The following is a 25,405-nucleotide window of genomic DNA, read 5'->3' on the forward strand; positions in this document are numbered from 1 at the left end:
TCGTGCGTGAGAGCCGCGGGGGCGCGCGCGCAGCACTCCAGAGATGCTGCTGAGGGAGGGGTGTGGTCTCGAGGATGGGATGAGAGAGAGGAGGGGAGGGTTAGATGACGGAGCGATAGACTGGAGGAAAGAGAATTACGGCATATAATAATTTCAGAGTCATGGCTTGTGCGGTGGAATAGAGATCGAGATCAAGAAGAACGCACCCTTTATATCCTTCTGGGAATTGGGTAAATTCGTGTTTTTTGTATTACATTGTACGCTAGATTTGATGCATTATAGGTTTATTGACGAATTTTCTGATTATTTGCTGATCTTTTTATTTTAGTTTTGCTTGTATGGAAATACTTCGAAGCTATATCATAACCCGATACGTTATTAATGTGAAATTTTAGTCTAACGTATTGATACAGTAGCATTAAAGTCTACGGAGGATGTGTCAACACAACTCGTATCATCACATCTTAAAATATCATTTTAAAACGCTCTTTAAATATTTAATATAATAGCCACCAACATTAAAAAGAGAACAGGATGTTCATGTATTTATGTCGATCATGAGTTTATTTAGCCTACTAAAGCGCTCACTAGGCCTAGATTTACATCCTCTGTATCCAAGGACATTGGGCGCGAGCAGTGCATTGCCCACGGTATTTATAAAGAGCGAAAACAGCGTTAGTTATTGCTATGATTTTCTGCTCCACATGGCTCCCGCAGAGAAAAACCATATAGATATTGTATAGTGGAATTAAGAGATTTCTGGATATGTTAAAGCTACAGTTTGCGACAGCACGTTCTATTTTCTCTAGGCATGAGCATATATTTATATTATTATTCTCCAAACAACGTAAGAATTGCGAGAATGAAAACAAATTTGTTCTGAGGCCATGGATTGGGAGAATACAATAAAAGACTCTGAAATAAAGCTATAATATTGATATAATAGGCCTACAGTACACAAAATACTGATCCAAACACACACACACACAAACACACATAGATAAGTATTATATAGGCCTATTATGTCAATATTATTACAATTATATATTATTTGTAAAACAGAAAATGTAATATTAGTACTAAGAATGCCAGCAATTAAAAAAAAAAAAAAAAGGTTATGGTAGTAGGTTATGGTGGTGTACAGTTGGTACTTGTGTTTCAGTCAAACATAATAGTGTATAGTTTGATGTTCTGAGAAACTGGAAAAAAATAATGATGTTTAATATTAGTCCAGGAACAACAGATAAATACTTTATCTATAAAAGTTACCAAATTATGTTAAATTATGAGGAATGTTTGTCCGAACTCTTAAGCAAGGTGGTATTTATTTGATTTTATTTTTTGCTTTTGTGTTTCTAAACAGAATCTGTCTTTTTGATATTTCAGGTACTAACTAAGTCCAGGATGTGACCCCATATGTTTACAAACTCCTTAGACAAACATCAAAATAATAATCAGGCACATAAAAACTATACCACCATGCACCCCTCCTCTCGTCCCTCTGTGCCCCCACGTTCCCGCAGGTTTGACAATAGGCGCACAGAGGCCAAACCAAGCCAAGGGGCTAAGAGGGATGACAAAAACATGAACATAGCATCTTCATCCCCTCGGCGTGGCACTCGGGGACCACCTGAGTCTTCCAAGTTAAAAGGCCCCGGTCAAGGTGCACGAGCCCCAGTGGTTCAGTCCAAACTGGTGCGGCCACAGAAGAAAGGTGCTCACGCAATTCCAGCAATCTTAAAACCAAAAAGTGGACACACTGTATCAAACCTGGCCCCAGCTGTGGATCCAAACTGCAATGAGCCCAGTCTACCTTGTCTGTGTTGTGATGGTCATTCACCTCAGGATAGCAACAGCCTTTTTAATCACAACCATAACAACAATAACACTGTAAACATCAGGCAACAAATGAAGCTACCGCCGCCACCTCCTCAGAAGGAATTGGCAGTTCCAAAACAAGACATCAAAGAAGACGAGTGTGAGCCAGAAGTAAAGCAACCTCATGACATCCCAGTGAAGGAGATAGAGAAGGAAAATGACAATTTGGATGAAAAAGAGGGTGGTGACCTAAAAAATGATGACTGCAGTGTAAATGTAAATGGCAATATTGATGTCAATGGTAACGGCAATTGTGATGGTGAAGATGATGAAGATGATGATGATGATGAAGATGATGAAGATGATGATACTCTTGTCCCTTCTAGTTGCAACTGCCCAGAATCCATGCTAGACTTCTCCCTCACATCTTCTACCTCATCTTCTTCCACATCCATTAGCAGCTGCTCAGATCTGGAGTGTGACTGCCCTGATACATTTTCATTGTCATCACAGGACCAAGAGGCCACTGAAAGCTGTCCATCTTCTCGCTCACCGGTCTCTAATTGCCCTACATTTCACTCCAATGTCTTACCATTAGATCTCAACCCTGCAAGATCACCTTGCTCTTCCGATGAAGGCTATCCCTCAGCCCCTTGCTCTCCTTCCTCTGACTACACAGAGAGCAAGAAATCAGAAGAAGGAAAATGTATCAAAGTGGATCTCCTCCATTTTTTAGACTCCATAGAAGAGTTGGGCAAAATGGATCTGTTCTACCGCATTGTTAGGCTGGCACATTGGGAATTGGGTGGTGAGATGATTGTCAGAGATAGATTGGATCACCAGCAGAAGCTTCAGAGGGTCAACAAAGAGGTTAAGCTGGCATATCTTGTGAAACTTCAGGAGGAAGGGTTAGACTTTGACAGTGAGGATATCACTGGGGTTTTGGATGAAATGGGCAACATTGACATTGCATGGAATTTGTATAAAAGCAACAAATCAAGTGACTCCCAGGAATTTTCTGATGCAGGGGTAGATCTGACAGCTCCTTCTGACCTTGATGAAACCCCTGCCTCTGATTCAACTGCTTCATCGCCATTGGATCCTCCTCCCCGGCCCCCAAAGCCTCCAACAAGGCATGTGAGTGCTCACCCAGAAACACACACTTATGAGAACATCAGTGGACATGCCTTCTCAGTCTCATCCACCAGCGACACCACTCCTTTCTCTTCAAGGGTCCCTGTTCCTACCTTGCCTGCACTGTCATCCTCACCCCCAGCCTTGAAACCTCCTGCCCTTCCTCCTCCTCCATCACAGCCTGTGCCCTACTTCTCCCTAAATACAGACAGACCTACTCTCGTCTCCCCCACACCACCCATTCCTCCTCCTAGAAGACGTCATATAGCCCGTCTAGAGGCTCAAAGGCTTGCTCAGCTTGAAAGAGAAAAGACTCCTCTGTCCCTTCCACCACCAACATCCAGACCTCCTCCATTGCCACCTCCACCTGCAATGTCATCGCCTCCAGCTATTCCACCTCCACCATCACTCCTGCCCCCTCCATCATTCCATGCTCTGGATGTGGAAATCAGAAAGTTGCTTGCACTAGCAGGCCTCACCCAAGCTGAATTGCTTAAACTTAGTCCCGAGTTGGGTGTCTGTGTAGATGTAGTCCTGGAGAATGAGCAACCGCCAATGTCTGATGTCTCTCAATTTGGAAAAATCAGTGTTAACAGAACACACAAGGAAGATGGTGTAGATAAGGGGTTGCACTCCATATTGAGAGAAGGAACCAGATTTGAGAAAGACAGGTCTACAGGTGTAAAGGAATTAGATACTCTCAGTGAAAAGGACATTTCTAAAGATGAACAGAAAGAAGCAATCAGGACAACATCCTTCACAGAAATGGCAAGACGACGTAAGAGAAATGGTGGAAACTGTAATCATAGCTGCAGTTGTGGATCCAATGTTAGCCTATCTCCCAACTCATATTACAGCACTGATCTTAGCAATACAAACATCCCGAATGTTAGCTTTGGGAGTTTTGATTATACTTCTATGATTTCAGACACCCCTCCTCCTCCACCTCCACGACCATTGCCCCCTTGTCCACCAATTGTCTCCAATCCTCCTGAACTTCCCCCTCTTAAGCCATGCACTCTACCTGCCAATGCATCTCGCCCAGATAGATTTGATTGGCTGATAGCCTTCACCCCAGAAACAGAATCGCCACCTCTTGAGATGCGAAAATTGTCCAATGATGGCACATTACAAAAAGGCTTAACTTCAGGCTTAAAAGTCACTACATTTAAAGAATTACGCAACAGAAGCAAACAGAGCTCCAATCCAGCCCCTATTCAACCAGAACCCGATCCAACTGTCATCACCCCAGACCCTGATTTCCTGTACAACCTCAAATGGAGAAGAGAAAAAATTGATGGGGATGGCTGGGAATATACCTCCCAAGCACAAGCCTCTTTTCTTCAGCCGCCACCCACTCCTGTCTCATTGTCCCTCTTTAGGGAAATGTGCCGCCTGAATATACAAAATGTTTGCCCAGCAGAACCCAAAGTGTCCCAACAAATTGGCTGTTCAGTAAGCGAAGGCAGCCTTAGGACTATTTGTGATGACAGAGATAAAGCTGTTCACACCAAAATGATGGAAGACGAGGATGAAGTGGAAGTTAGGGGAATGGCAGATGGAGCGTGGACTTTGGAATCCAGGACAACAGGTAAAGTTGCATTTCATAAATATATTTGTTTTCTCTGACCTGATTTGTCTTAGAAGGTTCATCAACATCATTAAACAGTGCAAATTCAGTGGAATATTAAAGAGAAAGTAAAAGAACAATGCTCTGATGGCATGGAAAGTGATGAGCCAAGATGAGAGTCACACAGGCAGATGGGTAGATGAATCAGCAGAGCAAGACTGGAGGGAATCTCAGAATGCAGCAAGCTTAATGCTCTGTTGTTTTTTCATGATGTCACAAAGCCTTTTAATTATTCATCTTCTCAGCAGGCTAATTCCCTTTTTCTGTCATCCTCTCTTCCCTTGCCATGCCACACATTCTGTCATAATTTCCTCAGTCAACCTTTCTATTTTTTCAGTCAATAGTTTCTATGAATTTCTAAGTCAAATGAATTGGCATTTCCCTTAAAATGATACATTACCATCACAAATATTGTCTCAGACAATAGTGTGATGCACATCCCAAACCTTTCTGCTTCTGTCCTCAACTTTGTCATCTTTCTGACATGCCTTGCTGTCTCCTTTTATTAATTTGATACTCCTATGCTTGTTATTATCGCTTTTTATTATTTGCAATTTCCTTTTTGCTGTGCTCCTTTCTGCACTTTTTATCTGCCCAATGGAAAAGGCAAATTTGCTTGGATCAGGTTACTTCACTGACAACAGATATAAATGGCCTCTAATGTGCCTGTAAATTGAGTAGCAAGTACATTTGGAGGAGCCCTCATTTTTGTTTACAAGTTTATCATGCAACTCATGCTTTGGCAAAATTTGTGATATTCATCTTTTTCATGGATATTATCATTTATAAATGAAACACTTTGTTGTTAGTTCTTCAACTTGTGTCTCTGTTATCATTTTGTGTTACAAAATTTCTGTTTAGTGAATCATTACACTCATCATCACTCGTATTTTGACTTTATCAGTTGGCACAAGAAAATGACCATATGCCTTTAAGTGTAGGAAAGGCGTGACTCACCTTTACACCAATCACAATACAGCAACAGGGAAACAGGAAATACTGAGTCAAACTGACTTCATTTTAGAGAGAGAGAGAGAGAGAGAGAGAGAGAGAGATCAGCACATGTTAAGGTAAAATAAAATGGTTTTATGTGAGTAAATCATAATACTCTATATATACTGTATGTATTGTATGATTAAAAATTTAGTTCAGGTGGATGGTTCAGTTTTACAACACTTAGTCACCATAATTCATTGAAATGAAACATGCAATCTACTGATAAGAGTCAGAAAGTGATTGTCAATATTGTGCTTATGAAAGAGCATATCCTGAAATGCATATGTCTTGTAGCTTGCCTTTTAAGTCAAAGTTGCTATTGCAGGTGTAATATGATCCATGTACAGCTACTAGTGAGATCCTAGACAGAGAGTGCATGCTTTTCTGCACCCGGTCGGATGTTGAGGGATCAGATATAGTGCTGTTAGGCTTTGCACACCATATACTGCCATAAAAGATTGTAGGATGTTTGAGTAGCTAATAATGACAAAGAAAAGATATAAGGGTGTGGCACTCTGTACTGTGCAGTTATAAGAAGGAATTTGTGTATTAAATACATTTTCATGGATTGAGTACTTTTTATTTTTATAAATTATTTGAGGAAATTGTTGAACAGTTTACTTTGTTTTCAATTAATGCAATTTTGTCTTGTGCCTTGTTTATTTAGGCTAAAATAGTTAGTCTTTTTCTTTTTTTCTATTTTAATTTAAAGGAATAGTTCACTTAAAAATGAAAATTATGTCATCATTTACTCACCCTCAAGTTGTTTCAAACCTGTATGAATTAAAAAAGGAAAATATTTTGAAGAATGTCGGTAACCAGACAGAACCCCAATGACTTCCATAATAGGAAAAAAACTTTCATCTTTCAATATTTAAATTTTTAAGTGAACTATTCCTTTAATATTATGTGAAACACTTAAGAGAAACACTGAGTTGCATTTCATAAAATGTGCTATCCACATTAAATGTATTATGATATAAATGTTCTCATCTTTGTACAGTGAATAATATACATACTTTCCCCATACACTGTGTCATGTTGTGTTGTGTGTTCTAATGTTTGTATGGGTTATTATAACAGAAAATACTCTCTTTAGCATATTGAATGTTTGAAGGAGTTCTCTATCATGTTTCATCAAGTGCATTCTCTCTCTTCAAAATGACACTAACATTTTTCCATTCTCTCTTTTTCTTCCTCTTTCTTTACTGTTTGCTGTTTTACCATTCTGCCCATCCTTTCGATTCTGAATCTTCTCTATTGTTATACTTTCATAATTCTTCACTCCTGTTCCCATAATGCTCCCGTTGAAGTGTCCTCACCTCCCCTGTCCCTTTCCTTGACCTCACCTTATTACCTGCACTCTGCTTCCCTGTCACAAGCCTCCCAATTTTACCACACTGACACTAACAGGAATCATGCCGTTGCCCACTGTGAGGGTTCCATGAACATCTCAAACCCATTATGCACAAATTCCACTTTTGACTGCAGCAAAAATGACTATACAGACTCCCTGTACTGTGCTGGGCCAGAAAACAATGCGTTTTTGTTCTGTAAACAGGACAATGATCTCAGTGGTAACATGAATTCTCTGTACCACCGCTGTAATCATGCTGACAGCTTTCTAGATTCTTTATACATCTGTGGGCATGATCCTGACGGCACAAAAACCAACTTCTGTCCTGAGTATAACAATGAAGTAGATTCAGTCAGAAATAATGATTCACTCTACAGTGATGCCAAATACACAAGAAATACCCTGAAGCTGTTCACTGACCCTGAACCAGCAACTAACATTAACACACTCACTGAGGGTGACATAACACCATACAAAAACATTGACATGCAGACTTACATTACTATGCGAAACCTCAAAAATAGGAGCTATGCGAACAAAAACAGTTATAAAGATGACGACTCGCTGTTTGATTTGAACTCAGACAACATTGATAACTCAAAACCACCAATCAACCCGTTTTATGACAGCAATGAAAACACACTAATGAACAAACAGCAGCTTGTATCTCTCCCTGCCTACTATCTTTACCACCCCAAAAACTGCCCCTTGCATAAAGGCGCCCCACCACGGCTGTCCCCCGTAGGAGCGATCTCACCTCCCCACAGGTCCGGGCCTCCAGTTCCAGGCACAGATGTTGCCCGTCTCTGCTCACCCCTGTTTCCTCGTAGTCACACCCTTCCTGCCCTTGCTGCACCCCTTTACTACCCTTATCTGTACACTCCCCCTGTTCAAGCCCCTCTGCGGGAGCCATCGGTTCCCATACTTCACTCTCAGAGTCCACCACCGCTCACTTCGAGTAAGAAATCAGTCCATTCTCATTTCTATTTCTTTCTTCCACTTCTTTCCCACTTTCTTTGTGTGTAAAGCTCTATGTCTGTTTGTCTGTGTGTCTCATTCATAATCCTGTGGATATTGTAGCACTGTCAGTGTCTGTTACAGTGTGAAATATGTGGTTGTCCGTTGCATGATGACATCACAACCTCTTTCTGAAAGTGATAATATATGGCTTATTTCATGTTTTTTTTTTTATTGTTCAACTGTTAGTGTCTTTTTTTTTTGTTATAAATTCTATTAACTAAAGCTACACTACAGTATGTAACTTTTGACCCTCCAGCGGATGAATCATGCAGCAAGTTACTTGTGGAGGAACATTGTTTTGGTAATTACGTGAGTGGTACTTTTTGCATGGATAAATCTGATGACTTGAGGCCATCAGACTGAAACAGTGTAAACTATTATAGTTAACTATTAACTCAGCTAGTATTGGCTAAAAGACAAATAGACCAAAGTAGTAATTGGTTTAGAGATTAAAAACTGTTTATGCACCTTCCATTACATATAGTAGTATCCTGACCTTCTCTCTTATTTATGAATATGACGTAAACATGCACAGAATTAATGCTGGGCGAAGGCGTATGCATTTTCCGTTAAAATCTGTCCAGACTCTAAAATGTAAATGATTATAGGCCAAGGCAAAAACATTGTTTGGAAGATGGATTTACAATGTACTCGCCCATTAACAAAAAAGTTACATAATGTAGCTGTAATAATTTTTTTATATATAAATATCCTTTTTGCTTTCATTTAACCTTTGCTTTTTGTGTTTATAGTGCATATATATATATATATATATATATATATAATATATATGTGTAATTTTTTACATTTATAATTGGTGTTTCTTTTTTTATGCTGCTCAGCATGTTTTGTTTTTCACTTACCTTATGGTAATGCATGTGACAAACCTAAATATGTCAAATCAGATCCAAATATGTCTTGAATGAATAAATATCTTTCATAATTTATTCATGAATATTTGTATCAGATCTATACACAATCCTCGCAAACTGCTGTCATGCACTGCACTGGATGAATCAGGATCAACTGTAATACATTATCTTCCGTTAATCGAGTTTCTAACTCCACCCTGCTGTCTTTCCCTCCTAATAGCGGTTCGCAGCTTCTCATTTGCCGGCTCTGAGCAGAAGAAAACGGCCTGGATGGGAGATGATGTGAGGACCTCACTGAGTGCTGAAGGGCTGTCTTCTGCATGCCTGCAAGAAAAGAAAAGTAATATATTATAGTATATCTCATGATTACATGATTACTTTTTTTGTAAAGAAAATAGTACATTTATATTTTTTGTCACACAGCTCTTGTCAGTTCAGTCAGTGTGGCGGTGGAGGCCATTTTGGCTCAATTCAGTTCATCCAGGACTGTTGTACAGAAGGTCAGTTTTGTGCTAACTTTTCAAACTTGGCATTATTAACCCCACTTAAGTTTCATAGAAAAATTCCCACAGAAAAAACAAACATACACATTTTGATCTAAAATTAGTAAATCCCTACCTGTTTTTTTTCCTTCTCTCCATGCCACTTCCATGCACTTGGCTTATCTCTTCCTTTTTCTTTCTCCAGTTTTACTCAGTAAATAAGGTACATCAAAGTCCATAAACATGAGCTTTGCAAATTACTTATTTGCACACTAACCTCATGCACCTTTTCACCTCTTTTTCCTATTTCTTGCTCCCTCTGTCCACTCTACCCTTTTTTATTCATTTGAAATACTTTATATCCCATATCTCTTTTTTCCATTGCTTTGCACATTTTTATTTTTTCTCTTTCTGTCTGTCTCCCTTTCTTTTATCTGTCTATCCTCCATTGCCCTTTTCTTGACCCCTTTTGACAGACTCTTTCTGGAGACAGCAGTGTAAATCCCTCTCTGGGTCGTCTGGTACTGCAGTGCCTTTGTCCAGCCCTGCGCAGCCTTCTCTGTGATGGACTCAAGCCCCACCAGAGTGACCTCATTGCAGGCAGAAGGCCAAATTCACCCTGGGGATTGGTTCAGGCCTCCACCAAACCAGGTATAAGACCTGGATTAAATATAAAATTTTGATATTCTACCTCTCTTTCTCTCTCCTTCATCCTCAAACTTGTTTCATTCTCTTCTTTTCTGGCACTGTGAATCCCTGCAGTATTGACTCATGCATCTCTGTCATACTTCCAATCTTTAAATATTCCTCGGTTTTCTCCTTCAATGTTTTTTTGTTTTTGCTGCTCATATTCATTGTGTCATATTTTTTGCAGCTTAAGCATGATTTTAAATAAACCGTACAGCATTGTACACATTCATTCTGTTGCCCTTCCTAGCATTTAAAATAATTAATGATTTGCTTAAATGCAACTTAAAAGTGCTGTATGCAATGTTTTTGACTGTAGTAAAGCATTAAACTACTATGTTTGCAGTTATTTAGGAAACATGCTAAGTTCACATTCTTGTTTCTCCGAAAAAACTATTCTTGAGTTATTCTACTTCAAAATGAGCGTTCTATGTCGGAATGTATGTTTTTGTTTTGGTTTGTGTGATCCCGCCCACTGCCAATTTACCCAATAGTATTTCGACATCCCGGGTTGCCAGTTGCCGGAAAACACTGCGTATTGCAGCCATGGAATCCAGCAAATGAAATTGGTCAGAGATTACAGATTCTATTAAATTTTTCAATTAAAAAAAGTAAATAAAATTTTTATTCAGTCATCAAATACCTTAAAATAAATACATGTTCCAGGAGTGATTTTCTTATATACATATATGCATAAATTGATATGCATAAATGTAAATGTAAAAAGCTCTATGACCAGAGGCATATTAAAATGCAGATAAATTACCTTGTCGCCTTCCATTGTAAATTGCGCTCGTTCCTGTTGCGTGTCCTCAATCTGGCAACCCGTGTGAGCTAGTCTGAGGAGGGGGCGGGGCAAACAACTCTCTCCAATATTTTGAATTTAAACTGCAGTACTCATTTCAACCACTAGCTGTCAATATGACATACTGCACCTTTAAATGTTTCTTTAAAAAATCTTTTCTCTTCATTTATGGTGCTCCTTTAGGCCCAAGCACACAGGCTTTGCACAACCTCCAGACTAAAGTAGGGGGGCTTCCCCAGCTTAAGCAGAGCAGACACAGGTTCAACGCCTTCCTGTTTGGCCTTCTCAAGTAAGGCAGAACTTTCCTCCGTCTATCTAAGATGATTTCATTGGCAAAATGACTAATGTGTCTCTTTCTTCTTGTTTTTCTCCACTTATTCTTATTCTCTTCTAATCTGTCATGTAGTGTCAAGCTTCTGGATTACTGGCTTTCGCATCTACAGTCCTGCAGTGGTAAGCATTCATATTTACTGTTGTTCTCTAGTGGTCCGTGCTGGAAAATCCGTCTTAAGCTAGTTTTTGGAACAATATCTTATCAGCTCTGGGGTTGTGATGCCAATGATGGATTGTAAAAATACAAACATTACATTTTTATTTTCTTCAAATCATTTCACATTGATCAAAATTTACTAACAACAATATGCAACTTAGCTAAAAACGGCTCTCAGAGAATGCTGCAGTAATGGCATGTTTTTGTAGCCCAACCAGGAAGTGAGCATCACCCTGGTACCCTCAACAAAAAGCCAATAAGATTTTTTAACTGGTGTTTTGATTACCACAGGAAAAACAAAAAGTCATTATTCTTACTTGTTTTGTTCATCAAGATAATCTTTATAAATAAAATTTTGTGAATTTTGAAGCCTAAATACAATAGCCAGAAGTAAAAAGCTAAAGTTATGCTATAAACAAACTACACCAGTCACATGACTTCACCGTCACTTCCGACGACTCTTTCGAACTTCCTTTAAAATCTAGAAGTTGTAAAGTTTGAGTTAGAATAGTTACATACGGTGCCTTTAACCAAAAACCCATTGACAGTGCAACTGGAAGTTTGAATACTAACTCATTTTCAGGTTTTAGGACTTTTTTAGGGATGTATGAAAGGTCACTGTAGTATCATTAAAGATCTTAATTTAACCAGTGACGAGATGTAATAATTTTTTTAGTAATAATATTTTTTATTAACTTTTGAAATAATAATAACTGTAATAACTTTTTTACTGTCCCGCAGATGTGTTGGAAACATATTATCGCCCCACTTCCTTCATGCGTCTGTCACTCACTTCTTGCCAGCCTCTTTTTGAGGAGCTTCTCCTCCTACTGCAGCCTCTCTCTCTTCTGACCTTTAACCTCGACCTGCTGTTTCAGCATCACCACCTTGACCCCTCCTCCCCAACTCTTACCCCAGCCAGTCACACTTCTGACATATATAGCCCGCCAAATGAAGATTTCAGCTTCCACTTGTCACCCAAGGGGATTTTCCAAGGAAATGGCCATAATCTTGGAAGCATGTTAGAGCAAGACCTTGGCATTTTGGGTTTAGACACCAACCCTAATTCAGGTCTCACAAGTCAGGTTCTTGATGTGTCAGCCTATCGCAATCCAATTTCGCTGTCATCAAGCAGCACCAAGGAGGAAGCCAATCCGCCATTATCATGGTTTAACGGGAATGAGATCTCCGCACCTCTTAATGTCGGAAGCCTTTCCCAGCAGGCAGGCCAGGCTCTTCAGCAAGGCTGGGGGGCAGTAATGCGTTTGGGGGAACGTTTAGGGCAGAACTTTGGTTTGGCCACTAACACAGAGGACATTAAAGGTCCTAACTCACCAGATGACTTCAAAACAGGCTTCTCACTGAATCCAAAAAGTCCAGTTGAAAACAGGCAGCAACCAAGAGAGGATCTTTCCTTGTGGGATAGTGGAGCAGCTGTTCCCTGGGGTATGGGGCGGCTCTTTGGAGCTTCTAAGAGCCCCAACAACCCACCAACAAGCAGGTTTGATGATGTTTTTTAAATGTCAGTTTAGTTTGTTTCAGATTTGTGTCAGGTTTATTCATGCGACGGATCTTTGTATTCTGTTTATAGACGTCCATCTCAGTGGCTCTCCCCTGGCGTATCCGTCTTTTCTCACATAGTGAATCTTGGCCAGGTTTCTCCGCCTGAGAAGAAAGAGCTCCAGAGAAACAAAGATAAGGAAGAAGATGAAAATGAAAAGATTAATGAAACCAGAGATCAGCCAAAGCCCCTGAGGTAAAGTTCTTATTGGATTATTCACATTCTTCTTAGGAGATTTACATTTATGCATTTTATGAGAATAATGTTCAAACTTTTTTAGGGCCTTTTTTGAAGTGTGTTTTTGTAGGGTCTTTGGTATTTAGGTCAATGGCATAATTTTTCCTATTTTTGTTTTCATTTTGTTCTATAAATTAATTAACTAAGTATTTAATGAATTCAGAAATAATTAAAAAATAATTTTGAATTTTCCAAAAATATTTGCAAAACAACAGCTTTTCCTTAAAAATATTTAACTTAATAATAAGATGTGTGCACGTATTTAAGGTGAAAGGAAAATGTGTTATTACTTTACACTACATTTGTAGAGTCATTAAGTTTGATTTATCATGGACAATTTTTATATCTCATTGACCCATAAAGCACAATCTATTTTGTCTTTGAACATTTTACTCAGTGTTTTTTTACTAATGTAGTTTTTTTTATATTTTGAATAAGCTTTTATTTTTACATTTTCAGATTTAATTTTAATTAAATAGTTAGTATAGTTTAGTTTTTTTGTTATGTACTTTGTCATTTTTATTAGTTTTTTTATATTTCTAAATAGTTTTCATTTATTTTTTCAGTTTATTTATTTTTTTTGGTTTTAGTTTCATTTCAGTTAGTCATTTTAGTAAATTTATTTCACTCATCTAATATCCACTCTATATAGTATTTCAGCTTTAAGTCAAATGACAAACCTGTTTTTAATCGTTTTAATAATAATAATAATGATACATAATAATATGTTTAATTCATATAGCACCTTTCCCAAGCTCAAGGATGCTTCACAATAAAGAACAATAACATGACAATCATACAGTCAATCATATGCACAGTCATATATGGACCCAGTCCAGAACAAGAGCCAATGCGGTTGCGTTTAGCAGTTATATCAAATTGTGCAACAGCATAGAAAGATGTAAGCATACAAACACAGTGAGCAGTACATGAAGCAAATACACACTATGACTGATAATATTGCAATAACAAATAGGTTTTAAGCTGAGATTTGAATTTATAGATAGAGGTTTTGTTGTTATCATTTAATTTTATTTAACGGCTGCTATTACTGTCAATGTTCTGAGTCTTGTGTTCTGGTTAATCAGGGGGGTCAGAACTCTGTGTGACCACACAGGCACTGGAGCCGAGCTGAGCTTCAGGAAGGGGGAGGAGCTTATTCTGTTGGGAGGTGTGGACCACGACTGGATTCGATGTCGTCAAGGTCACAAAGAGGGCCTCGTTCCCATTGGTTATGCTTCACTTATCATGTGACTTATCTTTAATTCTGACCGTATGTTTGTGTGGAGAAAATATCAGGGGATAGCATACAAGGAAAAAGAGACCATATAATAGACGTAGTTATTAGTAGCCGTGTTACGTGTTTATCTGTTTATCTCTGACCCTCTTGCCTGGTTTGTGATGTCTGGAATATTTTCTGTGATATATAGGGGGAAAAAATCATTATAAATTACTGTATAAATTATCAATATATATATATTTAGATTTTACAAAGATAGATAGACAGATAAACTGGATATAGAAATGGGTAATGATTAAGTATCGAGTTTAACAAAAAATAAAACCATCATATTGTATTTATTATTAGGTGTTCTGCCATAACAAATGACTTGCCCACAAGCTTACCTTATTAAACAGCTCAGCGCAAAGTTATCAAAAAACGTATATTCGTAAAACAGCATTTCATCATAATTTTAAGTCCAATAAACAACCAATATGCATATGTGGCTTTTTTTACCCAAACCCTTTCTTGTCATATCATCAGCCCAGCAATGTTTTATAAAGATGCCCACAACTTCATTATTGCAAAGGCATACGTTTTGGTTATTTGGGTGCAGCATTAGTTAACTCTTTAATTTATTATACAGTTAATGTTTTTATTTGATTAAAAAGCTAAGGATTTACTGACTAGTCAGTCTATAAACTAATTGCTTGACAAGAAAAATAATTTATTCCTCAAAATAGTAATAATTTGTTCTCCTAATTTGTACACGATCAATTAATAGTTGAACTTTGTGTTGCCTGAAGATTCCCTAATTTTATTATCTCACTTACCAGAAAAAAGGAAAAACTTTTTTTGAACATTTTTGACCAACATTATTATTGTCTTATTGTTATTATTGTAACTCTCAATGGTAACAGTCGAATATATTAGTGTGGTAGTGTGTAGATGATTCTTTTATATTTCTTACAGTGTGATGGCTTATGTGGTAAGATCTACATCACCATGAGCTTGATAGTGACTATGCATACTCTGTACTGTACTGTTTATGAGGCTTGTTGCTGGGGAAACCCATATATGATTGATCGCATTGATGATTTTCTTTTGAATGGATATTCTGCATCAGTATAATGCGTCGAATCAGGGGTTTACATACTAAACCTGCATGAATGTGTATGAATGTGTGTAGCAAATGTAAGGTAATAATCATCTATACAACTTATTTGTGAGCACGGACACATTCACTCAAAAATGCTTCATGCTAAAGGTATGGCCATGATTTTAGTGGCTGTAGTGGGAAAGGTGATTTAAATTAGAGCTTGCTAATTCTTGTTCATTAAATGGCCCTCTGTGTTTCCCACAATTGAATGCTCATGTGTAGTATACATTTGTGTCACACCTCTGGCTTGGCACTGCTTTCAGCTGAGCTGCTAATCAAAAACATATTCGATAAAATGAAAGATGAATCTTGTCCCGGTAACGTGCCAGTCCACATGGAACACAGCTTTGTCCATTACACCACATGGTGATTTACCTTCAGGACGATTCCATCCAAATGTAGAAAAGCAGCCAGCTACAGTATCAACTGAGCACTGAAAGAACTGAGCATTCACATTACTGTATGTGTAGCGTATGAAAGCTTACAATTGAAACTTAATGTCTGGGATTTAAGTATCTATGATTTTGTCAGGGACAATTGGTACTGTTTTTAGGATATAGTTTAGGCGGTATATTAGAAAAAATCTGAGACAGAACTCCTTGTGAAGTTAACTTTGTAATTGGCTTGAACTTTAATGTCTCTTTTAAAAATGAAGAAAAATATAAAAAAATGTTATGGTTTGAGAGTTAAGCAGGGGTTCGGTAGAAAATCATATTTAGTATCATAGTCTTACCTCACAGGGCAAACTGCAATGATGCATGACTTAATCATTTTTTATTATTATTATCATTATTATATTATTTTTTCTTGTAGCTGTTATTTTCATTATAATTGTGAGATTTGAATTACATTAGTATGTTTTGGAGAAAGAAACGGCTATGTTGCATTATAAATATAGTGTACTGATTGTTTGTGGTTAATTATACCAATTTATCTGCTATTCATCTGTTTCTCTTGTCTATCTATCTCTCTTTCTATCACTTGTGTGTGTACTTTTGTGTGGTGATGAGTTGCGTAGCTCTGTGTGGTATTGCCCATCGCTGGTAGCACACTTAAAACATAATATGTTCTGTACCAACTCTTGAGTTCTGTAATTCCCTGTGAATCAGCTCTATGCATGTTGGTGTTTGTAAATATACCCAATAAAATATGAAAAGAAACAAGAGTGTGTGCTGAAGAGTATGAGTGCTGTGGCCACGAATGTACAGTGTTTGGTGTTGTTTAGACACGTCAGCTGCAATGCTACAGGGGGGGTATTCCAGAAAGCAGGTTATGTGACATACCCGGGTATGTTTAAGGGTAAGTAAACGGATAACCTCAACTTTCAGTTCCAAAAACGGAGGTAACTTTCAGGGTAAGTAGCCATAGCAACCTACTCTCTGAACATAACTTGCTCAGGTGCAGGTTCTGTTCCAGGATTAGTTTACTGTTACTAACTGTAACTTACTGTTCAGCGCATGCATGCCCTATTGATGAGGCTCTAGCGTGACAGATAGTCCACTGAAGGTGCACTTGATAAAACCCAAGTGCAATATTTATTAACACCCAACGTGAACAGATACAAAATACAAAACTTGACTTGACACTCACTGACAATGGTTACAGGGACAAGACAAAAGACTGGAAACATGAGGTCAATACATACAGACTAATGACTTGACAAGACACACCTGTGAACAGGATTAACCAATGAGAACACATTAAACAAGGAAGCACATGACATGATCACAAGAAGACAAGGGAATCACATGACAAAGGGGAGGACAAGGCAGGATAACATAACTGATCAAAGATCACTTGTGATCACTTATCTCATATGATTGGTTGTTGCCATACATTTGACTTTCTTATTAGTTGTTTGTACATTTGAATTTTGGCTTTGTATTTAAATGAGTCTTTGTGCACCTTGGGCATATTTTAGCCCTGATGAAGGCCTGTGCACCAAAACCCCTTCATGAAATAAACAGTATTATTTTTTCAGCTCCACTTTCTGATTATTTTGACAACTTCACAAGTGTTGCTGGTACTATTCAAAAATGCCTTTGCTTTTTCCTTCCATGCAGAAGTTACACCAGTATAACCATACAACACTTCTAATATCAAACAAACCAAGTCCATAAACTATATATATATGATGTATTTTCTATAATTCTATACTCTATATTGTTTTTACTGTAATTAACCATGTTGAAAGAATGAAAGTGACTTTATGGTAACTGCATCTAAACTATTTCCTATAGAAGTCAATTTCTGCCACATAAGACAAAAAAAGTTACAAAAAAAAAGAAGTCATAATTATGAGATAAAAAGTTGAAATTGTCAAAAAGTTAAGATGATAAGATAACCAAAATTATTAAACAGTTAAAATTTATGACATAAAAGTTATAATTATTACATAAAAAGTCGGCATTATAAAAATCATTGACTTTTTAATCTTATAATTGTCTTGTCATAATTTTGACTTTTTTTTTCTTATGTGGCAGAAATGCCAGATAAGCTTATATATTTCCCTTGTTGTCTAAAATAAAGAACAAAATCTCCTGTGGTCTTTTTTTTTTTCTTTTCTTAATAAAGTGTCTAATTGTTTCCGGGACGGATCAGTTCCAGGACACTGTCAGAGGATCAGCATTCTTCCCTGCCAGATAAGCTCCAGGAGAGAGGCTGAGCGAGTAAGGGATGGAGGAAGGGTATGTGGAGGTGTGCAGTAGAGTCATGCCATCGGCATTATAGAAGCACACCTGACATCTGTCGCAGTCCAGGTACAGCCCTATCCTGTGTGGTTTCACTGTCAGATCGATCTCTGTCACTGTCTCGTACTCTTTGATGCAGTAGCCTTGGTCATGCTTAAGGTGAAGCCCAATGTCCTTGTTCAAGTTGCTTATACAGCCACCATCAAAGCCCACGCTCCAGTCTATCTTCGCTCCTACGTCCACCTCCCAGTAGTGCTGCCCTGACTGGAAGGTCTTGTGGGTCCTGGCCAGAGGCCTATAGTCTTTGTGACGCAAAAAAATCCCTTTTTTGGATGTGCGGATGACGCTGCGCCCATCAGAGGAGACCCTCAGATATGGGTCATGACAGTCATGTATGACATTACGATCAGGGACTAAGAAAGACAAACAAAAATTTGAAAGATAAATGCAGCTTAGTTTACTGGTCAAAAACTACAGGTCAAATATTTTTGAAATAATTATGATTTTTTTTTTTTCTCCAAATGTTTTTGAAAGAAGTCTTATGTTCACCATTTAGTGAACATCTTTAATATACTTTTACATGTATTTTGATAGTGTTGTCTACATATAACTGTCCTCACCTGGTTTGATAGAGCCCAGCATCTCCTTCCACACAATAAACTGCAAATGAGTCTCATGAAGGCCGAGGAACAAAGAATTAGGTGTGAAATTTACGCTTTTCACTGTTGATTTGAACCTACAATGCAGGAGATGAATTGTAACTGATGGGATATATACAGAATTGGTCATGTTTACCTCAATCATTACAGTATATTGTCATACTTGGTTGTTTGAGAAGCACAGTCATTATTTTCACTGCAGCTTTCTTTCTCTTTCATCTCTTCAACAAATTCCAGCCCTTTCTCAGTCCACCACTACAGGAGAAGAACCAGACAAAGCAAATGGTTATCATCATGAAAACTGCGGCTATGGATAACCCAGTGTTATATTTGTATTTGTTTGTTTGGTTAAAACTGCACATTGGTTCGTTAAACTTGCCTCCCAGTGGATACGTTACAAAGATGTACCTACTATATAATTATGGTATGGGTTTGTTTTAGGGTTTATTGCTTATAATTTACTGTTATTACTATAGTACCGGTAACTACATGTAAGATGTGTAGTGGAAATTGTGTTACCTAATTTCTATATTTATATAATTTAGGATCATGTTTATGATTGTCAGTTTTGTTTAGTGATTAAATCAGCAGATTATTATTAAGTGAAAGGACTGTATTCAGGGTAAAAAGTCTGATTAAAACTCATATTTGTGTGATTTTTAATCAAAGCAAACTGTATAAAATTGAATTATTAATTTTTAGACAAATTATATTTCTCCATCAATATTGAATAACATTAAAAATGATGTTTGTTTGAACCTGCAGAAACCCGTCTGGCTGATCGGACTCAAAGACTGAGTGAAGAATTCCTTCCTTCTCTCTTCCATCGTTCAGCTTCTCTTCTATTTCTGCTCTATTTCTTTTCATCTTTTCAATCATTTCCTTCTCTTCTTTCAACAACATTTTCTTCACTTGCTCCTCCTTTTTCCTCAGGAACTGGTGCATCTCCTCAAACTGTGCAGAGATCTGAGAAGAGAGCTGCCGAGACCTTTCCTGAGAAAAAAAGAATCACGGATAGTAATGAACCCTGCTGTGATCCTTTATGGAGTCTTTAGAGGGATGTTGATAGATTGTTTCACTCTTTTGAGTAAAGTGTATTTTTCACCTCAGTTTTAGAGATCTCATTCGTCTGTTTCTTGATAAGAGTCTGCAGGTCTTTATTCTCCTTTGACAGGAAACTCAGAGGCTCTAACAATAAATTCTACAACACACAAGATATTTCATATTTCAGGCATTACCTTTAAACCATTTCACTCAAAAATATTTCCTTTGGCTAAAAACTGCAAAGAATCGTATATACATATGGAGAGAATACCGCGACAAAAAAATCTGTGTTTTTAGTCAACATTTCAAACTGGATGACAACAAACATTGAAAATAATACTGAAAGAAACTGCTGTTTTCACGAAAGCCCTGCAGCTGTCGAAAATCCACCGAATGACATGTTTTGCGTTATCTGGCGGACTTTTGCTGATGAATAAATGTGAATTTCTTGGTCCAGATTACACACAGAAAGAGTAAACATTGTTAATTTACATAATACTACCCACAATAACAAAGTGGCAATACAATACAGTACAATACAATACTACCGTAACAATACAAAGTGGTTACACTTTGTATTACAATAAAGTTACACTTTAATAGGTTTAACCCTCATGTTCTGTTGAGATGAGACTTGTTTTTAAGCTTGAGATCCTAGAGACCCAATGATGACAATGTAAAAATAATGACTGTATATTTGAAATTAACCTCTTACTTTCCCCTTAAATTCTTTCATATAAAGAGAATAATAATTTCTTAAATTTCTACTAGGCCTTATAAATAACTAATCATTATTGTGTTTTAGTTCCTGACAAACTAAACCAAAGTAAAAACATATACAAATATAAATAATATAATAATAATAATAGTTTTGGTTCTATTTATTTAAATTAAATGAAAAAAGTAAATAATAAAATAATAAAAGTCATTATTTAATGTTCCATACTTAAGACATTTTACTTTAATTGTTTCAGAGATTTTAAGTACGTAGTTATCAAGCTTCGTTTTTTATGACCCGTTCTTCTAATTAAGGCTGGAATACAATACTTGACTGGACAGACTTCTGGACAGACTTTAATACACTGCCAACTTTGGAAATGGTTACAGAGAAAAACTGGGCATCATCACATGAACGAGTGAGGATCACTCATACTTTCAAGTCGTTCCAAACACAACAAATCCGCGTAGAAACGTGTGCCTCTTCCGTGTAACAAAGTTTTCTAAAATGGGCTCAAAATACCAAATACATTTTGATATCCTCTGATCGGATGGAATCTCAGTCCGAAGCAAACAAAATCTGTGTCCATCAAACACTACATGATTTTTTTGTGAAACTGTCAACTCTAATCTGTACACTGGTTACTGATTTTTGGTACTAGATTGCAAATGGGGGCCAAAACCTGCGCTAAAGTTGTGTAATGTATTCCAACCTTAAAGGGGTCCTATTATGCTTTTCCACTTTTTCAACTTTAGTTAGTGTGCAATGTTGCTGTTTGAGCATGAAAAAAGATCTGCAATGTTACAAAGCTCAAAGTCCAAAGGGAGATTAACCGAATCCACTTTCCATGAACTACAATGAACGATTTGTTTGAACTACATTGCGTTTTTTCCAGATCTTGTGAAGTCATAATGTTACTCATTTAAATAATCTCCGCACACGGAATACACAAAAAAGGGGATGAGGCCTGGTTTACTGCATTAGAGAAGACAGTGTTGTAGCTATGTTGAAAAGACGTTGTTTTGTCCACCCCGTTTCCAAAACTAATTTTAAACACTGTTCCTGAAAATGTATAACCCCAACGTATATTTGAGCGCTGCACATTTTACAGAGAACAGCTTCCAGAACATAAGAGAGTACAACACAGGCTACACACAAAATCTCCTGGAATGGAGCAATTCCCACTTTGTAGGGACAGTCTGTTGTTTGTGGTTCACAACTTGTAAGTGTGTCTTATTATTTAGATGTGTTTTCTATGAACAGTTCTAATTATAAGTTTTAAATTGTTGCTATGTAAACAAAGGGCAAAGCTGTTTTTTGTTCACTTTTGTAAGCCTGTTCACCACCTCTTATGAAAATGAATCATGGTTTTGTGATAGAAAATTATCATTTATCATTTATTATTCCATTTATCATAACTGATGTGTGAAATGATGAATGTTAATATGTGACTAAAAGCCTAAATTCAATCTGTTCATTATATATAGCGATCGTGTCTCTTCAGAAAATTTGGACTAAACCGCTCAATTCATATGGATTATTTTACGATCTCTTTATGAACTTTTTGAAGTGTCAAAGTGGTAGTCTTAGCTGTCAAAAAGCTCTCAGATTTCATCAAAAAGATCTTCATTTGTGTTCCGAAGATGAACGAAAGTCTCACAGGTTTGGATGAACTATCCCTTTAAGATTGTGAAAAGTCATGAAGAACCAGCTTCACACTTCAATCAAGTAGGCTATTTTATTATATTGAGAAACAGTAAATGATCCTAGGGTCTCCGAGACCCAGAACAAACTTGCTGCAATAACTGCCCAACATAACTATTTTTTTTTTAGACAAATAGTGTACAGTAACTTATTAGATGACCACATCTCTTCAGTCAGTCTTCAAGTGGGATTAGATACATGCAAAATATAAACCAAAAAACTTCAGATTTCTGACCTGGATATGACCTGCAATTTAAGTAGCATCAAACACAAACTTAATGAACGTATATCTACAGTTTATGTCTTTTCAGTCCTAACTCACTGACCTTCCTGGGCTCCGCTGCCTCCTCCACGGGTTTGAAATTGTGGCCCTGGTGTTTCTCCCCATCCCTACAGATCAGACACACCAGTTTCTGGTCCGTCTCACAGAACAGCCTGAGTCTCTCCTGATGATCTGAACACACCAGTTTCTCCGGTTCTTCAAACAATCTCACTGCAGTCCCACCGTCTGCTCCCGAAGCTGCTCCGTTCATGTCCCTGAGCGCCTGTTGCTCGCTCAAGTGCTCCCTCACGGCATTCACCATATTCCGCAGGACGCGGTTGGACCGGAGGTCCCACATAGTATAGGGTCGCCTGCATTCCGGACACAGTCTCAAGCGGCTGCTTTGGGAATGATTGCTGATACACTGTCGGCAGAACGTGTGGTCGCACAGCAGGCTCACGGGATCCGTAAAGTCCCCCAAACACACGGAGCACTGGATCTGCTTCGACAGCCGAGAGTCCATTACAACTACTTGTTTGAAATGTGTTGGCTGACAAGACCCTGCTTGTGTCCCCTAAATGTCCCAAACACTCGCTGGCACAGGGGGTTTAGATGTGAGGTGTTGTCCCAACAGCTGCAGAGACAAATGACAACACACATGTCCACAGGGCAGGAGTGTTTGGGAGCTCTTCCTCTGCCCATACTTGACTTGTCCCAGTGTTCTAAATAAAGGGAGCCATATTCGACTCCCCGCACAGATGAACTTCCCCCAATAAATCGTGTCACCTCAAACACATTTAAATTACAGTCTGACTGATTCATATCAAGAGAAGCCTACTTGTTCGTTTAGGACAAAACAAATGGTTAGCTCATATTACCAAAGTCAGATTTGACCTTCCCTCTCATATAGAGGGACACAACAGGTGGTTGGATGATCACATGTGCAGATAATACAAGCTGGGACAACCATACTGTTGCCATCTCTATAATTAGAGTCTTAGCTACTATAATAGTCAACAGAGTAAACTGTAGGCTGTATTATTTTTTCATTTGCTGATATGAGTCTCATAGCATTTATTCTTGTAAATTAATTAAGCTACTGGTCAAAATTTTGAGGTCAGTAAGTCTCTTCTGCTCACCAAGGCTGCATTTATTTGATCAAACATACAGTAAAACAGCAATATTATGAACTATTATTAAAATGTAAACTAAATGTTTTCTATTTTTTTTTTTTTAAATGTAACTTATTCCTCTGATGGCAGAGCTGAATTTTCAGCATCATTACTCTTGTCATAGTCACATGATCCATCAGAAATCATTCTAATATGCTGATTTGCTGCTCAAGAAACATTTCTTATTATTATTATCAATGTTGATAATAATAATAATAATTATTATTATTATCAATATTGAAAACATTGCTTAATATTTTTGTGGAAACCATGACATTTTTTTTCAGGATTCTTTGATGGATAGAAAGTTCAGAAGAACAGCATTTATTTGAAATAGTAATCTTTTTGTAATATTATAAATGTCTTTACTGTCCGTAAATGTAAAATGTGTCATTTAGCCTAATATGAAGCTTAGAATAAATCTCAGTCAATTAACAAATAAACAAACAAACAAATAAATAAATAACAGAATCAAAGTCAGAGTTTATAAATTATCCAGGGCTAAGGCCAATTATAAAAATAAATAATAATAATAATAATAATAATAAAACAGTAAAATAAAATGAACAGGAATTGTATTATGATAAGATATATTGTGCTATGCGCATTACTGTTACTGGTCCAGGTCCAAGTTACGCTGGCTTGACCACCAACAAATTGATCTCATTCTCAACCCTAACAGCTGGTAGTCCAGGCGCTTACATCAGCTAAAGGCCATGAAAGAATGAGCAGTTGTAAAAACAGCTGCCATCAGATATCTATAAGGGAAAATCTGGGTTTTGTTTTGCTTCACTCCTTGTTATTTCAACCAACGGTGACAATGTCAAAAATGATTAGATGAATAGGCTATATGTGTGCTTTAGCAGAGGTTCAGTTATGCACAGCACATGTCTTTCACTGCTGCATCACATGGTTAGCTCATAATGATATGCAGTATGGAAATGGCGAGATTCATTGGTATTCCTTGGTTTTAATTTAAGGCTTATAATAGGCCTATAGTAATACAGCTGATACAATGATGAATATGTATTGATTACAATTGGAATTAATTTATATTTATTTATTTAGCAATTAAATATAAATTAATTGGAATTAATTTATATTTAATTGCTAAAGTCAGAGCTGCAACATGTATCTTACTGTCACAGCTGTTTTCTCGTACCACCAAGGTGAATGCAGTGTTGGGTGTAATTATTAAGTAATTCATTACTGTAGCCTAATTGGTAACACTTTATTTTGATGGTATCTTTTGACAATCTGTTGACTATAAGTAATTTTGCAACTCAGTAGAGTATTAGTAGACTGTCTGCTTAGTATCTGCTAACTCTTTATTGTGACAGTCCTCCAGCAGACATTCTACTGACTATAAGTAACTTTGCAAGTACATGTCAACTTATTCCCTACCAGTCTACTAATACTCTACCAACACTCTAATAAGAGTAAGTAGACATGTACAACGCTATAGGCTAAAGTGGGGGGAAATACCCGGGGTTTTTGTTGTTGCTATAGACTACATTGACAAGAGTGATGTAGAAGAGTGTTGCAAGTATGACGTCACGTTGTAGGCCAATCGGCAGTTAGTATCACGCTGGTTACCTCGACAAAAACCCAATGGGATTTTTCCGTAGACTTATGGATAGTTTTCACAGATGAATGCAAATTTTATGAATTTTGAAGCCGAAATAC

The 25,405-nt window shown here is 37.4% G+C and overlaps 2 protein-coding genes across 4 annotated transcripts; one reads left to right on the forward strand and one right to left on the reverse strand.

Moving 5' to 3' along the window:
• Positions 1–64: 64 nt before the first annotated feature.
• On the forward strand, positions 65–14,750 carry rusc1 (RUN and SH3 domain containing 1). Of its 3 annotated transcripts, XM_079895035.1 has the most exons (12): positions 155–230; positions 1,387–4,543; positions 6,892–7,893; positions 9,048–9,167; positions 9,251–9,327; positions 9,515–9,532; positions 9,786–9,960; positions 10,985–11,090; positions 11,208–11,254; positions 12,033–12,792; positions 12,883–13,047; positions 14,178–14,750. In XM_079895035.1, exons 2-12 carry the CDS (start codon positions 1,417–1,419, stop codon positions 14,341–14,343), a joined length of 5,763 nt encoding a protein of 1,920 aa, XP_079751161.1. In that variant the 5' UTR covers positions 155–230; positions 1,387–1,416; the 3' UTR covers positions 14,344–14,750. The 3 variants fall into 3 exon arrangements, with proteins under 3 accessions (XP_079751162.1, XP_079751161.1, XP_079751163.1); XM_079895036.1 differs by lacking the exon at positions 9,515–9,532 and having other exon boundaries at positions 65–230; XM_079895037.1 differs by lacking the exon at positions 6,892–7,893.
• Positions 14,751–16,966: 2,216 nt separating this feature from the next.
• On the reverse strand, positions 16,967–23,418 carry trim109 (tripartite motif containing 109). The gene is made up of 6 exons (XM_079895038.1): positions 22,612–23,418; positions 19,925–20,020; positions 19,579–19,812; positions 18,983–19,074; positions 18,781–18,896; positions 16,967–18,573 (listed from the first exon to the last, which is right to left on the reverse strand). Exons 1-6 carry the CDS (start codon positions 23,068–23,070, stop codon positions 18,068–18,070), a joined length of 1,503 nt encoding a protein of 500 aa, XP_079751164.1. The 5' UTR covers positions 23,071–23,418; the 3' UTR covers positions 16,967–18,067.
• Positions 23,419–25,405: the final 1,987 nt, after the last annotated feature.

Source organism: Squalius cephalus (genome assembly GCF_949319135.1).
Source record: "Squalius cephalus genome assembly, chromosome: 15".
NCBI classification, from domain to species: domain Eukaryota; kingdom Metazoa; phylum Chordata; class Actinopteri; order Cypriniformes; family Leuciscidae; genus Squalius; species Squalius cephalus.